This window comes from Hyperolius riggenbachi, chromosome 10 (assembly GCF_040937935.1).
Source record: "Hyperolius riggenbachi isolate aHypRig1 chromosome 10, aHypRig1.pri, whole genome shotgun sequence".
Lineage (NCBI taxonomy): Eukaryota > Metazoa > Chordata > Amphibia > Anura > Hyperoliidae > Hyperolius > Hyperolius riggenbachi.
The window spans coordinates 240,034,582-240,058,284 of record NC_090655.1 but is presented as its reverse complement, the minus strand read 5'-3'; the positions used below and the strand labels follow the sequence as shown (position 1 = coordinate 240,058,284).

Below are 23,703 nucleotides of genomic sequence, written 5' to 3'. Positions count from 1 at the left end.
TCAGCAAAATCCCCATTCATAAAGGCTCTTTCCGCATGAAAAGCTGACAGAGCGATACATTTCCGCCTTGTGCGGAGTTTTTCTAGATTTATCTAGAAATAGTTACAAACACGTCCATTTATAAAGATTAGAGCAAGCGGTACGCAGAAGGAAAATACCGCTTGCTCGACAGTAGCGATAGGCGGGCGGATTACGTGTAAATGAATGGGACGGACCTCCCAAGCAGCATCAGACAGAGGAGCGCACGGAGGGAATCGGGCAGCTTTTATGTTTCCGCATGTCTTCCGCCACGCTACCGCCAGCTTCCTCCAGAAAACCTCTGCACTTCTATCGCAACAGGCAACTTCTTTATGAATGACCACCCAGAAGTCTTAAGTGCCGCTTGCGGAGAAGAACGGTGTTTTCCCGCACTACCGACTGGTCCTTTATGAATGATAGCCTAAGTACCCCAAATTGCTCTGACTCCTTAGCCCTTGGAGGGCAATGGAATGTGTACAAAAATCAACCGAATCTGACTCCTCAGTTTATGAAACCCCAGACTCTGACTCTATGTACCCAAAAATTGCTCCTCAACTCTGACTCCACATCCCGAGCCCTGTGTGTCTCACAGATAGCAGTATTAGGTAGCTTTGTGTGCCCCCAGATAGCAGTATTAGGTAGCTGTCTGTGCCCCCAGATAGCAGTAATTAGGCAGCTGTGTGTGTGCCCCCAGATAGCAGTATTAGGTAGCTGTTTGTGCCCCCAGATAGCAGTATTATTTAGATGTGGGTGTCTCCAGATAGCAGCTGTGTGTGCCTCCAGATAGCAGTATAAGGTAGCTGTGTGTGCCTCCAGATAGCAGTATTAGGTAGCTGTTTGTGCCCCCAGATAGCAGTATTAGGTAGGTGTGTGTTCCCCCAGATAGCAGTATTAGGCAGCTGTGTGTGTGCCCCCAGGTAGCAGTATTAGGCAGCTGTGTGCTCCCAGATATCAGTATTAGGTAGCTGTGTATGTGCCCCCAGATAGCAGTATTAGGCAGCTGTATGTTCCCCCAGATAGCAGTATTAAGTAGCTGTGTGTGCCCCCAGATAGCAGTATTAGGCAGCTGTGTGTGTGCCCCCAGGTAGCAGTATTAGGCAGCTGTGTGTGTGCTCCCAGATAGCAGTATTAGGTAGCTGTGTGTTCCCCCATAGCAGTATTAGGCAGCTGTGTGTGTGCCCCCAGAAAGCAGTATTAGGTAGCTATGTGTGCTCCCAGATAGCAGTATTAGGTAGCTGTGTGTGCCTCTAGATAGCAGTATTAGGCAGCTGTGTGTACCCCCAGGTAGTAGTACCGCCTTTCCCCAAAAATAATACTTATATTCATTTTTGCTCCAAATGGTGTGCTCTGGCTTTGTTTCAGTGGATGTTCTATATTGCTATGAACACACAAGTTCCTGTGCTGTGTGTCCTCCTGCTTTCCCCACTGTGCCACCTCTTCCTCTGCTAGATCCACCTCTTATGTGTTCCCCTTGCACCTTTAGTGTCCTCCTGGTGTCCCCCTCTGTAGCCGTGTCCTCCTCTATCTCCTAAACTCCTGTGTTCTATGTAACTGTATGTCCTCTTGGTGTCCCCCTGCATCCTCCTCTTACCCCTACCTCCATGTCGTGCTGCCTCCTGTGTCCTGCGAATCACCCCCTTAATCCTCTTTTTCCCTCCAGCTCCATTCTGCTGTTTCACAGATTTTAAGCTTTTGGGGAAGAAGTGCGGCAATTTGTGTTTCTACCGGAGCCAATAGGCGGGACCATGGCTCTGTTATTGGGCCGCACTCTCTGAGTAGTGTTGTCGCTGAGTGCAGTGATTGTCCCAATGACGGAGCCTTGTTCCTGCCTGTGAGACCATCTGCTCCAGTAGAAACACAGGTTGCTGTGCTTTTTTTCCCTTACTGCAGCTAGGGGCTACTTTCGGGGTAGGGCTTATATTTTAAGCATGCTCAAAATTCCTGCTGGGGCTTACTTTCAGGGGATTTCTTCATTTCAGGGAAAGTGTATTCAGGTAGCTGTGTTTTCCGCCAGGTAGAAGTATTAGGTAACTGTGTATGCCCCCGATAGTATTAGGTAGCTGTGTGTGCCCCCAGATAGCAGTATTAGGTAGCGGAGTGTGCCTCCAAAAAGCAATATTAGGTAGCTGTGCGTGTCTCCAGCTAGTAGTATTAAGTAGCGGTGTGTACCTCCCAGATAGCAGTATTGGGTAGCTGTGGGTGACCCCAGATAGCAGTATTAGGTAGCTGTGTGTGCCCCCAGATAGCAGTATTAGTTAACTGTATGTGCCTCCCAAATAGCAGGATTAGGTAGCTGTGTGTGCCTCCCAGATAGCATTATTATGTAGCTGTGTGTGCTTTCCAGATACTATTAGGTAGTTTTGTGTGCCCCCAGATAGCAGTATTGGGTAGCTGTGTGACCCCAGATAGCGGTATTAGTTAACTGTGTGTGCCTCAAATAGCAGGATTAGGTAGTTATGTGTGCCCCCAGATAGCAGTATGAGGTAGCTGTGTGTGTCCTCCAGATAGCAGTATTAGGTAGCTGTGTGTGTCCTCCAGATAGCAGTATTAGGGCAGTCCAGGTCATTTGATTGTCTGTATTTGCAGGTGTCAAATAGATGGCAATGATTAATATTGGTATTGGGACACCTATGCTGTGAGTTGTGCACCTAATAAGATACTTGGAGCTGATCGGCTACTATGAAGGGAGCAATCAGAGGACCCAATTATCTATTTTGTAGACTCTCGGCTTCAAATTGCGGTCGTTTGGGCTCCAGGGGTTAGTGTTAGGAATTAGGGGAGCAGGTTAGTGGTAGGCACTATGAGGGGGGTTAGTGTGAGAATGGGTGCAGGGTAAGTCCTATAATAACAATAATGTAATCTACTGATATTTTTACTATCGACACCACCCTGTGCCAAACTCAGAAGGTAGCATTTCTTAGCTGTGTGTGCCCCCAGATAGCAGGATTAGGTAGCTGTGTGTGCCCCCCCCCCCCCCCCGATAGCAGTATTAGGAAGCTGTGTGACCCCCAGATAGCAGTATTAGGTAGCTGTGTGTGCCCCCAGATAGCAGTATTAGGAAGCTGTGTGTGCCCCCAGATAGTAGTATTCGGTAGCTGTGTGACCCCCAGATAGCAGTATTAGGTAGCTGTGTCACCCCCAGATAGCAGTATTAGGTAGTTGTGTGTGCCCCCCAAGATAGCAGTATTAGGTAGCTGTGTGCCCCCAGATAGCAGTATTAGGTAGCTGTGTGTGTCCTCCAGATAGCAGTGTTAGGTAGCTGTGTGTGCCCCCAGATAGCAGTATTAGGTAGCTGTGGGGGCTTTCAGCAGTATTAGGTAGCTGTGTGTACCTCCTAGATAGCAGTATTGGGTAACTGTGTGTGACCCCAGATAGTGGTATTAGTTAACTGTATGTGCCTCCCAAATAGCAGGATGAGGTAGCAGTGTGTGTCCTCCAGATAGCAGTATTAGGGCAGACCAGGTCATTTGATTGTCTGTATTTGCAGGTGTCAAATAGATGGCAATTATAAATATTGGTATTGGGACACCTATGCTGTGAGTTGTGCACCTAATAAGATACTTTGAGCTGATCGGCTACTATAAAGGGAACAATTAGAGGACCCAATTATCTATTTTGTAGACTCTCGGCTTCAAATTGCGGTCGTTTGGGCTCCAGGGGTTAGTGTTAGGAATTAGGGGGGCAGGTTAGTGGTAGGCACTATGAGGGGGGTTAGTGTGAGAATGGGTGCAGGGTAAGTCCTATAATAACAATAATGTAATCTAGTGATATTTTTACTATCTGCTCCAAGAAGTTTCAGCACGTAGCGTTGGTGATACAGTGGTGAACATAGCTGGCAGCTGCCTTCAAAGCAGCTGACCTGGGTTAAATTCCTGGCCAATGTATGTGAGGTTGCTTTTGACATCCTACAAATCCCTAAGCAAGCTAATTTTTCTCTTGGGTATATCACAATGGTACATGCTAGGCTGGCTTGAGCATGTAGCGTTTGTGGTACATTGGTGAGCATAGCTGCCTTCAAAGCAGTTGACCTGGGTTCGATTCCTGGCCAATGTATGTGAGGTTTCTTTTGACATCCTACAAATCCCTAAGCAAGCTCATTTTTCTCTTAGGTATATCACAATGGTATATGCTAGGCCGGCTTCAGCATGTAACGTTGCTGGTACAGTGGTGAGCATAGCTGCCTTCAAAGCAGTTGACCTGGGTTCGATTCCTGGCCAGTGTATGTAAGCTGGCTTTTGACATCCTACAAATCCCTGAAAGACAAGAGGAGGAGAGGGAGGAAGGAAAAGGAGGAGGAGGGAGGAATTATACACATGCAAGATGTGTGAAAGCACTTTAGGCCTGCAATTTAGCATTCAATGTGATTTCTGTCCTTAAATCACTGCTTTGCATCAAATCTAGATTTTTCCCCAGGACTTTTGGCATGTATTCCACTCCGCCATGTCCCCCTCAAGGTGTTAGACCCCTTGAAACATGTTTTCCATCACTTTTGTAGCCAGCATAATTTTTTCTAGTTTTACAAGTTCGCCTCCCCATTGAAGTCTATGGCAGTTCGCGAACCTAAAATCGGAGGTTCGGGCCATCTCTAATTGTGACTCGGACCTCTTGGCACAGGAAACTGTCTGGAGTGACAGCACTGCACTGATCACTGGCATGGCGAGAGGTGAGATAATGCTTACCCAGCACTTTTCTGTCAGCCTCTGCATGGAAAGGGGGGAGTGAAATAACTTGACCAACAGGGGGCATGACACAGGGGCCACTGTCAGGTTGGCACAGCATAGGGGCCACTGCATTGGAGCATAACACGAGGACCAATGTAATATTGTGGGCAGATCTGTCTTACTATATCCTGAGGGCATAGCTGGCTCTCTATACTGGGACAGGCATAATTTGTGTATGTGACGACTTCACCTGCTCCAGATGCGCCGACCGCGTGAAAGTACGCGCAAAAGGCTTGCTGCGGAATGCCCCTTTACATTTTTAGATTTCTCTGACAGAAACATTTATTTTTGAGCAAATCTTAATATGTAAAGTGGTATTCTGCAGCAAGCCTTGTGCACGTACTTTCTTGCGATGGGAGCATCTGGCGCAGGTGAATCCGTCACACAAGCAGACAGTCACTGTCTACTTGGGGAAGTCAGCTCTGATGAACAAGATGTGTTTATTCTTCCACTGGAGGGGGGCAATACAGTAATAACACCCCCCCCCCCCCAGTATTCCCTGGTCGTCTATTGGTCCCTTCAAATAATATTCTCAGGTAGTCTAGTGGGACCCCAATAGTATTCCCTAATCATCTAATGGGTCCCCCTCCTCCTATAGTATTGCCTGGTCATGTAGTGGCTGCTCCCAACTCTCCCAATAGTATTCACTGGTCATCTAGTGGGTTACCTCCCGCGCCATCCAAGGCGGAGTAGCACAGCAGGTAGAAAGTGGCACTATTTTCCTGCTCTGGCCACTCTCCGAGTCTGGAGACAAATTCTATAGCTGGCTTCTCCCCCCTAGTGTTTGAGAATCAAATGCTAGAGCTTAAGCATCTGATTAATTATCAGACACTATGGTGAGAAACCTGGTACTAAAGATGTCTCTGGAGACCGAGTGGCTGGAGTAGGTAAATAGTTCTGCCTGCTGCTCTACTCTGCCTATGGAAGTCAGGGGGGTAGGGGTCCAGTTACCGACATACGGCGCACTACACCATAGATTCGGGGCTCCAGATCTTTACTACTAGCGATGCGCCTAGTCAAAAGTCAATCTAGCTTAGTCCTAAGTCTGTCTCTGACTTTTCTATTTAGTGTTGTTGGAGATACCTCTCAGCCTTGCTCTGCCTGTAGTTTTGTCATTAGCACTTCAATTTGATGGGTTCTTTGGCACATTATGTCACTTGCTAAGCCAATCAGGAAGCCACAAATCATGGCCTTGTGAGCTTCCCATAAAACTAATGTGGAGGACACTGAACCCGAGGACATTAAAGTATCCTATAATTCTGGACTTTATTTGAGCGGCATTTACCAAATTAGTTACTAGTGAGACATGAGAACGTTTTTGGTAGAGCTAAGGCACAACAGGCGGAAACCAGGGTGGTCTTGTCTAAAAGAAATATGATCTACTGTATATGGCTGAATAAGCATAGGAATAGTGGACACCTGAAGTGAGAATGTATATAGAGGTTGCCATTTTATTTCCTTTTTAAACAATGGACATTCCCTGGCTGTCCTGCTGACCCTCTGCCTATAATATTTTTAGCCAGAGACGCTGAACAAGCATGCAGATCAGATGTTTCTAACAAAAAGTCCAGCTGCATGCTTGTTTCATGTGTGTGATTTAGACTAGAAAGATCAGCAGGACAGCCAGGCAACTGGTATTGGTCAAAAGGATATAAATATGACAGTCTCCATATCCCTCTAACTTCAGGTGTCATTCAGATCTCTCCAGAGGTCTATGAAACCAAAGTTCACTAGGAGGTCCAGGACCCTGTCCCATTGCTCATCCATGGTTTGCGATGGGTTTTGGCCTCTCTGCCTAACTATTCTGCAATGAAGCGTAACATTAGAGTCTCTTGCCAGGATCACACAATCTACACTACAGTGAGCAATTACCTGGAGCAGGTGGGAGAAGAATCCTGACTGAGGTGCATTTGGAGCATAGTATGGAATAAATGTGACCTCCTTAATATATATTGTCCCTGTTAGGAAGGAGGCGTCTGTTGGCGAGCAATTTGCATGGTACAGGTGGGCCTTGGGACAGCTAGTATACAGATACTTTTTATTACTTTTTCTACAACAAAAGTAAAAACTTACAACATACATCACATGCCATCTTAAAAATAACATCTAGTGTTATTCTATATATTCATATAATTTATTTGTGGTCTTTAGCAGTATAAAGAAAAATAAACATTAATCAGGAACAAGTTTTTAAGTATAAAAAATAAATGTTTGATTTAATAGAGCGCCTCCTGCTGGTGGAACTGGTGAGTTGTGTAAGCAGAAGTCTTCTCACTTTACTGTTGTAGCATACAGACCTCTAACACTACAAGAACCAAGTCTACTGACTCTGATTGGCTGGTCACTGTGGGGGACGGGAACACCAGACACTAAGAATAGCAAACCAATGGTTGTCACATGACAAGGTAGGCGAGGACACCAGAGAGTTTTTTCAGCAACAGGTAAATGTCTGCAGGAGCAAAACCAGGAATGGAGGCATTGAGAAGTCACCGATGCAGCATCCAAAAGCCACTGGCGTAAGCAATAACCATAGCAGTCATAGCACCTGCTATGAAGCCCAGTGTGCATGGCCAGTAATATGGGGGTCCATGGCGAGCCACATTGCACCCCCCCCCCCCCCCAAAGTGCAGAGTAGCGACATAATGTTGATATACAATCTATAGGCATGCTCGTCTCCATAACTACAGTGCCCTCTCTTATCACATTATGTGACAAGAGAAGGTGCTCTAAAAGACAAACACTTATATAGCGCTTTTCTCCTGGCGGACTCAAAGCGCCAGAGCTGCAGCCACTAGGACGCGCTCTATAGGCAGTAGCAGTGTTAGGGAGACTTGCCTAAGGTCTCCTGCTGAATAGGTGCTGGCTTACTGAACAGGCAGAGCCGTGATTCGAACCCAGGTCTCCAGTGTCAGAGGCAGAGCCTTTAAGCATTACACTATCCAGCCACTATTAATCATAAAGACAGAGATGCCTGGAGATGATAGATCATTGGTGGGGTATGGAGAGGTGAGTCACTTGTTTTATGCTACCACTAATCTACTACTAGGGGGCTCTCTGGCTACCTATACTGAGGAGGGTTACTTTTGGCTGGGGCTGTCTAATACTGGAGGGTATCTCTGGCTGCCATTACTGGAGGGCTAATTAATAATGGTGGCTTCTGACTACCTAAAGTTAGTGTGTAAAATATCACTCTACAAATAGATGTACAATAAATTCTGCCATCACAGACCTCACTTCCTGTGCAGGAAAGGCAGCTTGCATCCTACCTAATAAGACGCCAGGAGTCTGCGTCCACCTGTGTCCATGTGTGCCAAATCCGTTCTGTGCAGGAAAGTGGGTGGGCCGCATGGGAGGCCACTTCCAACCGGGGGGAAGGGGGACTAGTTACACAATAATTCATCTTAATTTTTAGAAAGTCCCCAGAGCCAAAATAATAACAGACCCAGATGATTCACCATCCCGAATCATTGTTCCCCTTCACCCATCAGCAGCCGGCAACATCAGCTGTTTCTAATTTTATCGTAGATGAGTTCTTGTCTGTGTGAGTTTTCATGTGTTTCTGAAGGTTTGTTCTCTGCAAGAAGCTTTTCCCACACTCTGAACATGAAAAAGGATGCTTTCCGGTGTGCCGTCTCATGTGCTTACTAAGAGTTCCACTATCAGTAAAACATTTGCCACATTCTAAACACGAATAAGGCCTCTCACCTGTGTGACTCCTAAAATGTCTAACAAGGTGACTATTTCTCAAAAATCTCTTCCCACACTCTGAACATGAAAAAGGCCGATCGCTAGTGTGTTTTTTCTGGTGGGAACAAAGATCTGTTTTAAACTGAAAGCATTTCCCACACTCTGAACATGAAAAACGAGGCTCACTTTCATGAATTTTCTGGTGCTTACCAAGGCTTCTTTTCGTACTAAAATGTTTGCCACAGTGTAAACATGAATAAGGCTTCTCACCTATGTGAGTTTTTACATGTCTTTGAAGAGCTCCAATGTCAATAAAACTTTTCCCACACTCTGAACATGAATAAGGCTTCTCACCTGTGTGACATCTGAAGTGTCTAACAAGGTCAGCCTTTGCTGAAAAACCCTTACCACATTCTGAACATGAAAAAGGGTGCACCCCTGTGTGAGATACCTGATGCCTAATAAGGTGACTTTTCTGAGAAAAGTCTTTCCCACACTCTGAACATGAATAAGGCCTCTCACCTATGTGACCTCTTAAGTGTCTAACAAAAACACGCTTTGCTAAAAATCCTTTTCCACACTCTGGACATGAAAAATGAGGCTCACTTTCATTTATTTTCTGGTGTTGAATAAGGTTTCCTTTAGTAACAACAGGTTTGTCACAATGTAAGCATGAAAAAGGATGCTTACGTGTGTGGGTTTTCAAATGCTGAGGAAGGTCTTTATTCTCACTGAAACCTTTCCCATACTCTGAACATGAATAAGGATGCCACTCTGTGTGAGTTTTAAGATGCAGAGTAAGGATCGATTTCCTACTAAAACGTTCACCGCATTCAGAACATGATAATCCACATCTATCAGCATTTGTGTTACTGGCAGAGTCCTCAGCATTAGATGGAGCTTTTATAGAATGTGGTTGGTCAGCAGATTCCTCAGGATCAGAGGGTGACCCATCTGCACTGTGATCTCTATGATGTGTATTTCCAGTGATTGGAGAACATTGTGTGACACCATCATCTTCTGTAGCGCCATCTGGAGGTGGAATAGGATGGACCTCCGAGGGGTTCCTCACATCATTTCTGCCTGTTGCGGGAACAAACACAAAACAATGTTTATAGTTCCTGTTATGTAGTTGGGAATCCTGTATGCTGCTCTAGTAGGCAGAAGTGTCACAGAAGCTCCAGCATAGATTTGGCTGCAGAAGAAAATGAAGACATGAAATGAAAACATATGAAGCAACGTCACATGATGAGATACATGTGTATGTAAAGTCCCAATAATACTTACCACAAGGCTAGTGATGGGCAAACTGCGGCCCGAAGGCCATATACGTCTGGTTTTATATTGCTGCCTGGTTTGCTGATTGGGCGGAAACCTTCTCTCTGCAGGCTTCCAACCCAGCCATTTCAGAGTTAGGTGCGCAGAGAATGTTGCAACATAACATACCACTGCTGATCTGTACTTAGCAGTTGCAGCGCCTCCTCTCTGTGACGCCTCCAGTGTCACTGCTGGAGGAGTCATAGATAGGAGCTGCTGAGGACAGATTAGCACGGAGAGATAATGCTGCAGCAAATTTGCATACCTAACTATGCATATAGGGGGTACCTACCTAATAACACGTACATATTATCCCGCCGTCAATGACTTGGGTTCAGGGTGAGACGAATGGCTCTTCAATTCCTGATGGCGTTAAATACTATTCCCCCTTCGAGTTGTAGCAACTTAAAAGTAATTTGGGTCCAGCACCTAAATGGGTGGCCCAGGCTGTGGACTATAGCACTAGTGTTATAATGGTGACAAACTCAGGCGCAACATGGCCGTTGCCACACCCAGAAACCACCTGCTATGCTAATATTGGGGGGGGTCACCTGACAATGAATATTGGTAGGGACCTACCTAATAGTGGGGCGCATCATTCTACAAGTCAAGGTCTATACCCTGCAGATAAAGCCATTTGGAACATACTCTATCAAACTTTTTGTGAGCCCCACGATTACTATAGATCAGTTTTAATGTTGGCAGTATCTCCTCATCATGTGTTGGTACTATGATATTATATTGAGGAATGGAGATCAACCTTTCATATGGTGTACAGTATCTCCTCCTCATGTGTTGGTACTATGATGTTATACTGAGGAATGGAGATGGACCTTTCATATGGTGTACAGTATCTCCTCCTCATTTGTTGATACTATGATGTTATACTGAGGAATGGAGATGGGCCTCTTATATGGTGTACAGTATCACCTCATCATTTGTTGGCACTATGATATTATACTGAGGAACAGAGATGGACCTTTCATATGGTGTACAGTATCTCCTCATTTGTTGGTGCTATGATGTTATACTGAGGAATGGAGATGGGCCTCTCATATGATGTACAGTATCTCCTCCTCATTTGTAGGTACTATGGTGTTATACTGAGGAATGGAGATGGGCCTCTTATATGATGTACAGTATCTCCTCCTCATTTGTTGGTACTATGATATTATACTGAGGAACAGAGATGGACCTTTCATATGGTGTACAGTATCTCCTCATTTGTTGGTGCTATGATGTTATACTGAGGAATGGAGATGGGCCTCTCATATGATGTACAGTATCTCCTCCTCATTTGTTGGTACTATGATATTATACTGAGGAACAGAGATGGACCTTTCATATGGTGTACAGTATCTCCTCATTTGTTGATACTATGATGTTATACTGAGGAATGGAGATGGGCCTTTCATATGGTGTACAGTATCTCCTCCTCATTTGTTGATACTATGATGTTATACTGAGGAATGGAGTTGGACCTTTCATATGGTGTACAGTATCTCCTCATGATTTGTTGGTACTATGATGTTATAATGAGGAATGGAGATGGGCCTTTCATATGGTGTACAGTATCTCCTCCTCATTTGTTGGTTCTATGATGTTATGTTGAGGAATGGAAATGGACCTTCCATATAGTGTACAGCATCTCCCCCTCATCTGTTGGTACTATGATGTTATACTGAGGAATGGAGATGGGCCTTTCATATGGTGTACAGTATCTCCTCATTTGTTGGTACTATGATGTTATACTGAGGAATGGAGATGGTCCTTTCATATGGTGTACAGTATCTCCTACTCATTTGTTGGTTAAGAAGACAACATCAATGTAACAGGAGGGTGGAGCGTAGTACTGGATGTATGTGTAGGGGGGATTGAGGAGAGAGATAAGACTGTAAGTGAAGGGCAGGGAAGTTTGGAATGTATAGTGTAAGTTGGAATCAGAGGTAAATGTATGCTGTATAGTAGGCATAGCAGATGTATAATGTGAGTGGAGCCCAAGAAGAGTGAACTGATGTTTTATGGGGAAGGGAAAAATATAGTGAATGATGGCTGCACATATTACATGGGGGACATGATGCGCTTGTTATGTGGGGGACACGATGAATGAAGGAAGAGAGGGAGGGGATAACAGATGATGTGTCCCCCTGGCATACTGATTCGCCTGATCCCAACAAGCTTTGCACAGCATACGTATTTGTGATCCCACTTGTATGGTACAAAGGAAAAACACAACTCCATCTACAGTCATTCACAGGAGACAATATTCCAGCTAAATAACTATATCATTATTTGGCCAGATTACCTCTGCTGCAAATGATGCTCATCATCTACCAAACCAGACTAAAGGATAATTCATACTAATGGTGAGCAGCTAAAGAGGGGATGGAGAGGATCTCAGTGTCAGCATAGAATAGGTCAGGTAAGGTGTTTTTCTCACCTGAAACTGGCATTCCTAATTCACTGGTCACCATCATGTCCCCCTCCTCCATACACTGCCGGCCACCCGTCACTTCTGTCTCCTCTTCTTCTTCTTTAACCTCATGTTTCATATCAGTCAGTTCTTCAGCCTAAACCCACAAAATCATAAAAGTACATTTCACACATTGGAATTAATGAACTCAGACTTTATAGAAGAATATCATTCCACAGATTAAAAACACTAAAAGGGTACCTGAACTGACATGAACTGCGACATGATGACATGTTTATGTACAGTACCAAGCATACATATAACTAGCAAAAAGCGTTAATCAGCGCGTCACCAAGACGCCTCTGAATGGGTACCTACAGAAATATGCGTAGGGAGGGAGGGAGGGAGAAGGAGGGATTTTGGGTGGGCAGTGAGCCACCCGCCTCTCACAAATAGGTCACCTGTAGGCACGCACCTACAGTACCTAATGGTGAATCCAGCCCTGACTAGTTGCAAACATATAAATAGAAGCGGCTGGACGTAAAATATACATACGTTTTTGTACACAGCATAAAAAGGCAGCACTTCTTAGGACAAACTACATCTGAATGACTAGCTGCTTAAGTGTGTAGAGCCTATTTATAGAAAATGTGCACATCTTGCATTTACACCACATGCACCAAGTAACCATTGTTGGAGAATATTAGTTTTTAAAATAGTTTGTATTCAAATTTCTAAGTACTTGACCCTCCCACCACTATGAAGTCATCCTCTGCAAGAGGGGCCCTATCCATGAATTAAATTTTTTTTTTTAAAGCGATAATGTGGGGTTACAACATGGCTTGGGAAGAACAGATTACCTTGGACATATGGTTACAATTACACCGAGTTATAACAGACAAAACAGAGATATGGCCTGGAGTGTGTCAGCCGTGCTCCTCTTAAGGGTGTTGCTGAGAAAGAGAAAGGCGTAACCATAGCATGTTGTGATCCCTGAATTGGTCCCAAATTTTAGCCTATGGGCGTTTATAGTGCAGCTTTAATTGATAAAAGATAACAACTAACATAAAACATATAACAGGTAATATGGGCTGCTTACACGACTCTCGGGGGCGACTGACGTTTACTGATCATGAATGCCTCTAAGCCTGTATTCCATGTTTAGGTTGAGATTGGCTAGGTTTAGGATATGGTCAATTGTGGGGGCTGAGCGCACCTTCCAGTTAGATACTATTAGGTGTCGCGTGGCACAAAGCAGGTGGGTTACCTGTAATCTGTGCGTCGGATGGATTTGATCCAAGTCAATATTAAGTAGGGCTAATTGGGATTGGGGTTGTATATTATAACCTATGGTGTTAGAAATTTCTTGGAAAAGTGATGACCATACTGGCTTAATTTTAGGGCAATGCCATAGAATGTGGTATAGTGTACCTGGTTCACCACATTGTCTCCAGCACAGGTCAGGGGCCCCTTTATAGTATTTTGATAGTTTTGTGGGGGTGTAATACCAGTCCAAGAGGATTTTTTGTAATGTTTCCCAGTGGGTGGTGCATTTTGAATATTTTGAAATATACCTGCTGGCTTTTTCCCATTTTTCGCTTGTCAGGTTGGTATTCATTTCTGAGGACCAATATTCTGTATATTCAAGGAGGTTGTCTTGGAGTTGTGAAGTGAGCTGATTGTAACATGAAGAAATACCTTTTTTGGTAATGAGCCCCCTGTCGAACAGGGTGTATAGTGCTTTGGGCCAGAGTGGGAATTTATGTTCGTAGCTGGTTATAAAATGCCTTAGTTGAAGATAGGTGTGGAACTCAGTGTTGGGGAGGTTGAATGTTTCTTTGATTTGTTGGAAGCTAAGTACTCCTGATGTTGTGGACAGCTGTTGGACACTGAGGACCCCCGCTGTAACCCACTTGTGTATGTTAATATTGCCTATTATATTAGTAATGCTATGGAGTGGGAGTGGAGGTTTAAAGCATGAGGTGATTGGAAAAAGGAGTGATATAGCATATTTCCAAGCTTTAATAGTGGTTTGGATGGTGGGATAGGGGGGAATTGTTAATTTGTTGGATAAACTCCAAGCTAGTAAGAAGTGTTTTGGGTCGTTTTTCAAGAGTTTGGTCTCCAGAGCTACCCAGAGAGGTAGATTTGTGGCTGACCACCAGTGTTTGGAAATATCTAGATTGCAAGCATAGTAGAGAGTTTTGAGACACGGTACTCCCAGACCACCCCTTTTTTTGGGATGAATAGAGTGTTCAGTGCTACTCTATGTTTCTTGTGCTTCCATAGAAAGGAGGAGACCAGTGATTGTAAATTAGATAAAAAATTGTTGCTTAGGGGGATGTTTACTGTCCTGAACAGGTAGGTTATTTTCGGCAGTGTGAACATTTTGAAGGCAGCCAGCCTACCTGCCCAGGACAGATGGTGTAAGGACATGTCCTGAAGTTCCTTTTTAATATTTGTCAGTAAGGGGAGGTAGTTCATTTTGAATAGATTAGTCGCTTTGTTGGATAGTTTTATTCCCAAATATTGTATGGAGTCTTTTGTCCAGGGGAAGGGATAAGAGTCTTTTATTAACTGTTTGTTGGCGGGGGAGATGTTGGATCCGAGGATATATGATTTGGACTGGTTGATTTTATAGTATGAGACTTTGGAGAAGGCTTCTAGATCTTTAATTAGGTGGGGCATTGATTTGACGGGGTCTGATATAGCTAGAATTGTATCGTCAGCAAATAAGCCAATTTTATGGGATGAGTCGGGGCATGGGACCCCTTTTATTGCTGTATTAGATTTGATTTTGACTGCTAGGGATTCCATTATGAGGGTGAAGATGAGGGGGGAGAGGGGACACCCTTGGCGAGTTCCGTTTGAAATATTAAAGGGTTTAGAGCTAAAACCTGAGGAAGCTACAAATGCTGTTGGATGGGAATATAAAGCCATGATTCCTGTTGCAATATTTCCTGTTAGGCCGAATCTATTAAGAGATTCTTTTAGGAATCCCCAGTGTACCCTATCAAATGCCTTCTCTGCATCCAGGGAGAGATACAGAGAAGGCACCCGATTTAACTCAGCAAATCTGAGGATGTTTAAAAACCTCCTTGTTCCGTCACTGGCTTGTCTACCTTTGGTGAATCCAACTTGTTCATTTCCTATTATTTTTGGCATGATGTTTAATAATCTAGAGGCAATAAGTTTCGCGTACAGCTTGGTATCACCATTTAAAAGGGAGATAGGTCTGTAGTTGGAGGTGCTACTTGCGTCCTTCCCGGGTTTAGGTAAAATGATAATTTTTGCTGCCAAATATTCTTGCGGTATGTGGCCAGTTTGAAGGAAGGAATTGAAAAGGTCTGTTAATTTGGGGGCAAGAATGTTTTTGAATGTTTTATAATATTCATTGCTATAGCCATCAGGCCCAGGGGCTTTGTTTTGTTTCAAAGAGTTTATACCAAAGAGTACTTCTTCTAGTGAAAATGGGCTATTTAGGAGTGCAAGGTCGTCGGGGGAGATGCGGGGGAGCGAAATAGTTTCAAAGAATTTTAATATTGTTTTGCTTGAGGGTTGGGTAGTGTCTGGATAATTTTTAAGATTGTACAGGGAACTGTAGTATTCGCTAAAAGCGTCAACTATCTCTTTAGGATTGTAGGTGGGTTGTTTTGTAAAGGGATGGATGATCATTCTAATGTTAGATTTTGCTTGTCTCTGTTTGATTATGTTAGCTAATTTTTTACTAGCCTTATTTCCTTGTGAGTAGAAATGTAGTTTTGATCTTTTAATGAGAAATTCGTGTTCTCCTTGTAGGAGTATTTTCAGATCCTGCCTTCGTCTGTAGAGGGCGTGTAAGGTCTGTGGATTATTAGAGGCTTTGGCCACTCTTTCCAGAGAATCAATTTCTTTTAGGATGTTGTTTAAATTTTCTGTATGTTGGCGTTTTTTTTGGGCGCCTAATTTAATTAGTACACCTCTTATATTTGCTTTATGGGAAGCCCACAGAGTAGCAGCTCCAACCTCCCCATTGTCGTTAAATAAAAAAAATTCTCGTAAGGTGTCATTGATCAATTGTTTGTTTTGTTCAGGAAACAGTAGGTTGGAGTTCAGCCTCCATGAAGGTCTATCAGGGCCCGGGCCCCCAAGAATAATATTCATAGTGACTGGGGCATGGTCAGACCATGTGATGTTGTGTATCTTTGCGCTTTTAACTTTTTGTAGTAGGTTCTTCCCTACTATGAGATAGTCTATTCTCGACCACGACTTGTGAACATTTGAGTAGAATGTAAAGTCTCTGTCATTGGCGTTCAGGACTCTCCACACATCATAAAGTTGTTCTGTATGGAGGGTTTTCTTCAGTGAAGGGGTTCTTATCCGAAGAGGGTTGGTGGCGTCCATCTTGTTGTCCGCGCATATGTTGAGATCACCTCCTAGTATGAGATCTCCTTGTTGTATAAGTCTTAACTTTCTGAGAACGGTCTTCAGGAAGTTTAATTGGTTAGTGTTTGGGGCGTATATGTTTGCAAGAGTTAATTTATGGTTGTTGATCTCACAAATTATAAACATGTATCTCCCTTGATTATCTTTAACTACGTTGTCGATCTGTACTGCCAGATTTTGTTTAAAGGCAATCAGAAGCATAATTATGTCCGTGCTCAGTCTTTGTAGTTCTTTGTTTAGGGAGAATCTTTTAACAGGGGTGTTCAGCCCGTTAACGTTTAACGAGGTAACGTTTAGTGCCATTTTCCCAATATCCAGGATAGTTTTAACGTTGGTTTACAGGGTTTATGTGTCAGGCAGTTAGTTAAGTGTCGTATTGTAGGATATTGGTAGGCTTTGTGAGAGAGAAAGCAGAGAGAAGGTAAGTAGCCCGAAGAACTAGAACATAACAGAGAACGAAATAAAAACCAAAACTGTGGCATATTTGAATTGCCTCCGAGAGCTGTCACCAAGATGTGGGTGGGTGACACTCTGGGTGGGGTAAGTGTATTGCAGTAACTAGACTACAATATCAGGCAGCAGCGGCCTTAAGGAGAAGTTACTAGACCGGTCTTTCTAGTAGAGCGTCCGTCTGCTTTTCATTTATTGTGTCTGCCTTCCTTGAGCTGAGCAGGTGAGGTGGTGTAGCCCCTATTTGGGGCTGGGTTGTCCAGCTTGATTTTCCAGCTTTTAATCAACTTAACACCGTCTTCGACTGAGGTAATAACGTGTGTGGTGTTGCCTCTGGAGATAATTAGTTTGAGGGGGAATCCCCATTTATAATTCACCTGGTGGTTTCTTAGGGTTTGGGTAATTTGCTGCATTGAGCGTCTGAATTTCAGGGTGGCTTGAGAGAAGTCCGGATAGATTTGGATGTGTTTATAATGTTCATTTAGTGCGTTAGGTTTCTGCATGGCAAATAGGATTGCTTCTTTTATATGGTAGAAGGCTAACCGGACAATGATGTCTCTGGGGGAGGAAGCAGGCAGGTGTTTGGGCTTTGGCACCCTGTGAGCTCTTTCAATCATAATATCGCGTTCTGCAGTGCTTGGTAGCAGGGATTTGAACAACTTGAATAGGTATGGCTTGATCTGGTCCCCTGACAACTGTTCCTCAACCCCTCTTATTTTAAGATTCTGTCTCCTGTTACGGTCCTCCATATCAATGAGCTTGAGTTTAATCTGACTGACATCCTCTGTGTTCTCATCTAGTGTATCAACCACCTTGTCGTGCTCTCTTGTGATGATTTTGATGCTGTCCTCCACTACAGATATTCTGTCTCTCATGTCTGAAATTGATAGCTGCACAGCCGTGGACAGGGATGCAAAGTCTCTGGCTATGGAATCTTTTAGCATCAGAAGCATGCTTTTCATGCTGTCGTGAGTGAGGGCTTGATCTGATGCTGGCATATTTTCTAGTGAGAGGGAGTCTGGAAGAGCATTATGGCTACTAACCTCGGATCCTGTGGATGATGTGTGCTGCGAGCACTCTGCCAGTCTGGGCCGAGACTTGACCGGGCTTTTGGAGGCAGGAGAGCTGGAAGGAGGGGAAGCATCCTCCGGGTGAGCTGCTTCATCTGCTGAGAGCGCTGGTCTATCGGAGCTTTGTGGCTGAGCATCCAGGGCTGTATCTGGTGAGGTGTAGCTGCGGGCGGGAAGGAGAGCCGCGGCGCCATCTTGGCTGATGATTCCCGAGCGGGGCTGCCGCTCTTTGAAATAGTCCGTAAGTTTCTGCGGCTTTCCGGAACCCATTTTCCTTTTTCTTGTTGCCTCTAAGTCCATCGGCAACTCCCCGCTGTCTAGGGACATTTGGAGCTTTGTAAGGCAGATTAGAGCCGATTAAAGAGGGAAAGCAGAACGGAGCTCTGACTTACTGCGTCCTACTGCATGCGCTGCAGGCCACGCCCCCATGAATAAATTAAAAAACATGCATATGCATAACCTGGTCCGAATAGACGTGAAAGAATTTAAAAATACAAAAAGGGTAAATCAGCGCATCACCAGGCTGCCTCTGAATGAGTATCTACAGAGAGGTGCTGAGCCCCCCAGATATAATGAACACACCTTGAATCCAAAACAGAAGCACTGCATATGCACAAGCTGCAAACATATAAATGTTAACATCCTCCAACAACAGTAATTTGATGCCTCTGGCTTGAATGCAAGGTGTGCATGTTGTCTATAAGTAGGCTCTAGTCTACACACTGATGCAGCTAGTCATTCAGATCTAGTTTGTTCTAAGAAGCACTGCCTTTTTCCGATGTGTACAAAAATACATATACATAAAGCCAACTCTTGCCTGGCAGAGAACAACTTTTGAGAGAAGGGAATAGAAAAGTAAATAGTTCACCAATTAAGGCTCTACAAAACTGAAAAACAATGTCAATCTGCTGAGACAGTAAAAACATTAAAGCACACTTTGTGGCTTTTAAACACAAATAAAACTGTGTCGATTAGGAGTAGGAGGATAGATACAATTGTTTATATTCAGTTTAGGTTTACTTTAAATTGTTAAATTGTAAACCCTCCATTCCACCTACCTGATATTGCAGCATATAGCTGTGATCTTCCTGTGGACAATCTTGGGGATAAAGAGGACCGGTACTGCTCTCTGGTGGGTTTGTATGGATGGATAATTCAGTCTTAAAGTTACTACAGAGATCGTTGTGTTCTCCTGAGAGCTCTGCCTCCTCCATCACACTGTCTGCTCCCTCCTCCTCTTTCACCTCTTCTTTACCAGCAATGCTTACATTGTTCTGCTTTACATTCTGAAAATATAATAAATAATTGTGAGGCCCTTTGAGGGACAGTAAGTAACAAGAATATATATATATATATATATATATATATATATATATATATATATATATATATATATATATATATATATATATATATATATATATATATATATATATATATATATATATATATACACAAGCTGACCCATAATTCCCACCACTGCTCACCTTTCCTGTCAGCAGCTCCATCATCTTGTTGATAACTTCTACAATCTTTTTCTCATTGTTTCTCTCAGATATCAGGAAGTGAGGTGGTCGCTCTGTGATGGGAGATGGTCCATGGAGATGGCTGCTGGGTGTCAGTAGCTCACCAGATGTCTCCTTCATTATTTTATAATTCTGTACAAACATACACAATAAGAGTCACCATGTACATTCCCAGAATCCACCTCACCTCTCCAGTGATCTGTTTCTTATTAATAGAAATACGAGTGATGTCATATAACCTTCCCAGAATCCTCCTCACCTCTCCAGTCACCAGGCAGATGATCTCCAGGGTGAGGTCTAATATCCTCTCAGCCATGTGACTCCAGTCCTCCATCCTCAGTGATGTGGTCATGTGATTTATTGGAAAATCCTTTCCCTGTAGAGGGATAAGGAATAGGTGGACAAATCATAGATCAGGAAGCCACAAACGTTTCTGCCCTGACTTGGAGATACAGAGGAGGAGTCCCAGGTCACTATTCTGGTGACACATATATAGGAACCACTGATGAAATTTTTATACCTACTTTCTGTACTTCAGTGACTTTGAGGTTGATGCACTAAGCTGCACTGCTATAGTTAAAATCAGCAGTGCAGGTTAAGAAATCAATGTGTGCACATCGTAGTGCTTGTAGCTTGCGCTCCTATGTTACCTACACTGCTTTCCAGTACTGGGCACTCCTTAGATCTGCAGCAAGATGTGAAGGATTGCGACCGCAATACTTCACTAGTCACCCGTGAAGTATCCCGATCCTTCACATTAAAGGAGCGCCTGGTACTTGGGTAACATAGGAGCACACGCTACAAGCACTACCATACGTAGTGTGCACACATTGATTTCTTAACCCGCGCTGCTGTTTTTAATGCACACTGCTATAGCAGTGCAGCTTAGTGCATCAACCATTTTGTCTCAACCAATGTACAGCACAGCTGAAGTTATGACTTACCTCTGAATAAGTGGATGCCGTTCCATAAAACTCCCATTGGGATTTGTGATTTGGCTGTGAAACAATTGCCAGTTTTGTATGGAGAATTATACCATGGAAATACTGTACATATTTACTGCTCTATGAGGCTATTTTAAGTTTAATTAATAAGAATATTTTTTCATTGTAGTATGTACAGTATTATATCAATTTATATTTTATTCTTCCTATACTAGGCCTGAACGATTTTAGGAAAAAATTGAATAGAGCGATTTCTGTCCAAAATTACGATTTCGATTCGATTCACGATTTCCTTCAAATCAAGCTTTGTCCCCCCCCCTTTGTGCCTCTCTTTTCCCCCTCTGTCCCCATCTCTCATTGTGCCTCCTTTGCTTCTTCATGCCTCCTCTGGGTCTCTCTCTTGCCTCCTTTGTGTCTCTGTGCCCGCTCTTTCTCTCTCTGTGCCTCCTCTGTCCCCCAAGTTGCATCAGTTCTGGACATAGCTTCAAGCACTAGTCCAGCGATGCCCGTCTATCCACTTTGCCTCCTGCAGGCTCTAATGCACGGCATACTTCCTGTATATCATGTGACATACAGGAACTCGAAGTTTTGCCAAGCACAAGAGGCGGCAGAGGGCGATAGAAGATGGAAGGTATGTCCAACGCTGCGGGCACTGGGACTTTGGGAAAGTTTGAAGGCGCTTCTTCAAACTTCCTCATGTGGAAATGACGTGATCGCGATATTCGTCGCTTTGACGATTCTGAAATTGTGATCTTGGTGATCGCGATTTCGATTTAAATTCGATTCATCTTTCAAGCCTATCCTATACCATAAATAACCCACTTGTTCTACTGGGAGATTAGTGTTTTACTGTTCCGTACATATTTATGGTTATGTTTATTAGGATGGGGATGATGTTCCAAGTGACATGGAGGAACAGGAGGTGACATAATGGTCCCAGAGCCAGGGACTCACTAATTGGTAACAAGGCATTATCTCTGTGCCCGGTCACTGCAGAGACATGGCTCTCACCACCTATCACCCTGTACTGGCCGCACACAGCAGAAACAGTCTATCGCCAGTCACACTGACTAGAGGCATTCCAACCAGTCTTCTGTCCAGTATCGTGTGACCTGCCAGCTCATGCATCTACAATGGAAACTGGAGGAAGGACACCTTTCCCCTAGACTGCTGGATGCCACCCTGTGCTGATATCTGACAACAGGACTAAGACGAAAAGTGCAATGATTGTAGTATCAGTGTGTAACTGTGGTGAATAATAGAGTGCAAGCTCCTGCGACGCAGAGATGATGGAAATGGATGAGCGATTTCTGTACAGCACTGTGGAATATATGTCAAAGCTATATACATGCCGGTAATAATAATAATATTATCATTAATAGTGTGTGACTGTGGTGAGGACATTAGAGTGTAAGCTCCTGTGGTGCAGAGATGATGGGATGGGATCATCAGTGATCTCTGCACAGTGTATATGTAGCAGCAGCTAGTAATGGGGAGGAGACACAGGGCTATATAAAGCCTTCCTGTACTATGATATCTACATATAAAAAAATATATAAAAAAGTTCTATGTAATTACCCCGTGTGCCAGCATTGTCTCCTCTTTCTATCTCTAGTTCTCTACTTCCTCCTCCAACCTCCTCTACAACTTCCTGTCTGTGGCTCCTCCCCTTCCTAGCCTGTACTGTGATGATGTGTGTGTGCGGGATGAGGCTGCAGAGGGATCACAGCTCTCCTCATACTCTGATTCTCACTAAGTAATAAACTGAAAACCTCAGACTAAATTACAGTCAGTGCAGCACAAAATATTAGTTCAGAAAAATCCCTTTAGCCATAGAACAGAATCATGGTAAATGGCAGCAGGATGTTACTGTGGCAGCCTTGCCTTCTTCCCATCTCTCCAGCTGCTTCTCCTGTACTGTTGTGCCCCTCAGAAGAATTACATAGCCTCTACACACACCCTGATTGCAGAAATATGTAGGTCGTATGTGCCCTCAGCAGTATTAGGTAACTGTGTGTGTCTCCTGGATAGCAGTATTAACTAGTTTTGTGTGCCCCCAGATAGCAGCATTAATTAGCTGTGTGCCCCCAGCCTCAGGGCGCAGTGTAGGAGGGGGCGCACAATTCATTTAGCTGTCATTCCCAATTGTGTTTGAAGCAGAAAGAAATAAGAAAAGGGGATACATGACAGTGATTGCAAGCCAGATAACTAGAGATTAAGGTGTTGGGGGCACTGGGGCACCTGTTAGTCTAATAGCAATCAGTGTGTTAAGGCTGGGGTGGGAGAGATGGAGGGGCACACTTTGCTGTCTCAGCCTTGGGTGCTGAAGGACCTTGTCCCGTCTCTGCCCCCAGATAGCAACATTAGTTAGCTTTATGTGTCCCCAGATAGCACTATTAAGTACTGTAGCTGTATGTGTCTCCAGATAGTAGTATTAGGTAGCTGTGTGTGCCCCCAGATAGCAGTATTAGGTAGCTGTGTGTGTCCCCAGATAGCAGTATTAGGTAGCTGTGTGTGTCCCCAGATAGCAATATTAGGTAGCTGTGTGTACCCCCGATTGCAATATTAGGTAGCTGTGCATGACCCCAGATAGCAGGATTAGGTAGCTGTGCGTGCCCCCAGATATCAGCATTAGGTAGCTGTGTGTGCCCCCAGATAGCAGTATTAGGTAACTGTGTGTGCCCCCAGATAGCAGTATTAGGCAGCTGTGTGTGCCCCAAGATATCAGTATTAGGTAACTGTATGCCCCCAGATAGTAGTATTAGGTAGCTGTGTGTGCCTCCAGATATCAGTATTAGGTAGCTGTGCGTGCCCCCAGAAAGCAGTATTCGGTAGCTGTGTGTGCCCCCAGATATCAGTATTAGGTAGCTGTGTGTGCCCCCAGATAGCAGTATTAGGTAGCTGTGTGTGCCCCCAGATAGCAGTATTAGGTAACTGTGTGTGCCCCAAGATAGCAGTATTAGGCAGCTGTGTGTGCCCCCAGATAGCAGTATTAGGTAGCTGTGTGTCCCCCCAGATAGCAGTATTAGGTAGCTGTGTGTCCCCCCAGATAGCAGTATTAGGTAACTGTATATGCCCTCAGATAGCAGTATTAGGTAGCTGTGTGTGCCTCCAGATAGCAGTATTAGGCAG

The 23,703-nt window shown here is 44.1% G+C and overlaps 1 protein-coding gene across 2 annotated transcripts in view; it reads right to left on the bottom strand.

The window, feature by feature from the left end:
* Window positions 1-6,826: 6,826 nt before the first annotated feature.
* LOC137535020 (gastrula zinc finger protein XlCGF57.1-like) overlaps window positions 6,827-23,703 on the bottom strand; it is a 37,130-nt gene continuing 20,253 nt past the window's right edge. Inside the window, exons 1-6 of one of the 2 annotated variants that reach the window (XM_068256782.1) lie at window positions 22,150-22,212; window positions 19,887-20,003; window positions 19,589-19,759; window positions 19,160-19,387; window positions 12,184-12,313; window positions 6,827-9,509 (exon numbers count right to left, since the gene is read on the bottom strand). In XM_068256782.1, coding sequence (XP_068112883.1) covers window positions 8,224-9,509; window positions 12,184-12,313; window positions 19,160-19,387; window positions 19,589-19,759; window positions 19,887-20,003; window positions 22,150-22,164 — 1,947 coding nt within the window. In that variant the 5' untranslated portion in view covers window positions 22,165-22,212 and the 3' untranslated portion in view covers window positions 6,827-8,223. Of the gene's footprint in view, window positions 9,510-12,183; window positions 12,314-19,159; window positions 19,388-19,588; window positions 19,760-19,886; window positions 20,004-22,149; window positions 22,213-23,703 lie in introns of those variants that run through there. The other variant, XM_068256781.1, reaches the window with a different exon arrangement.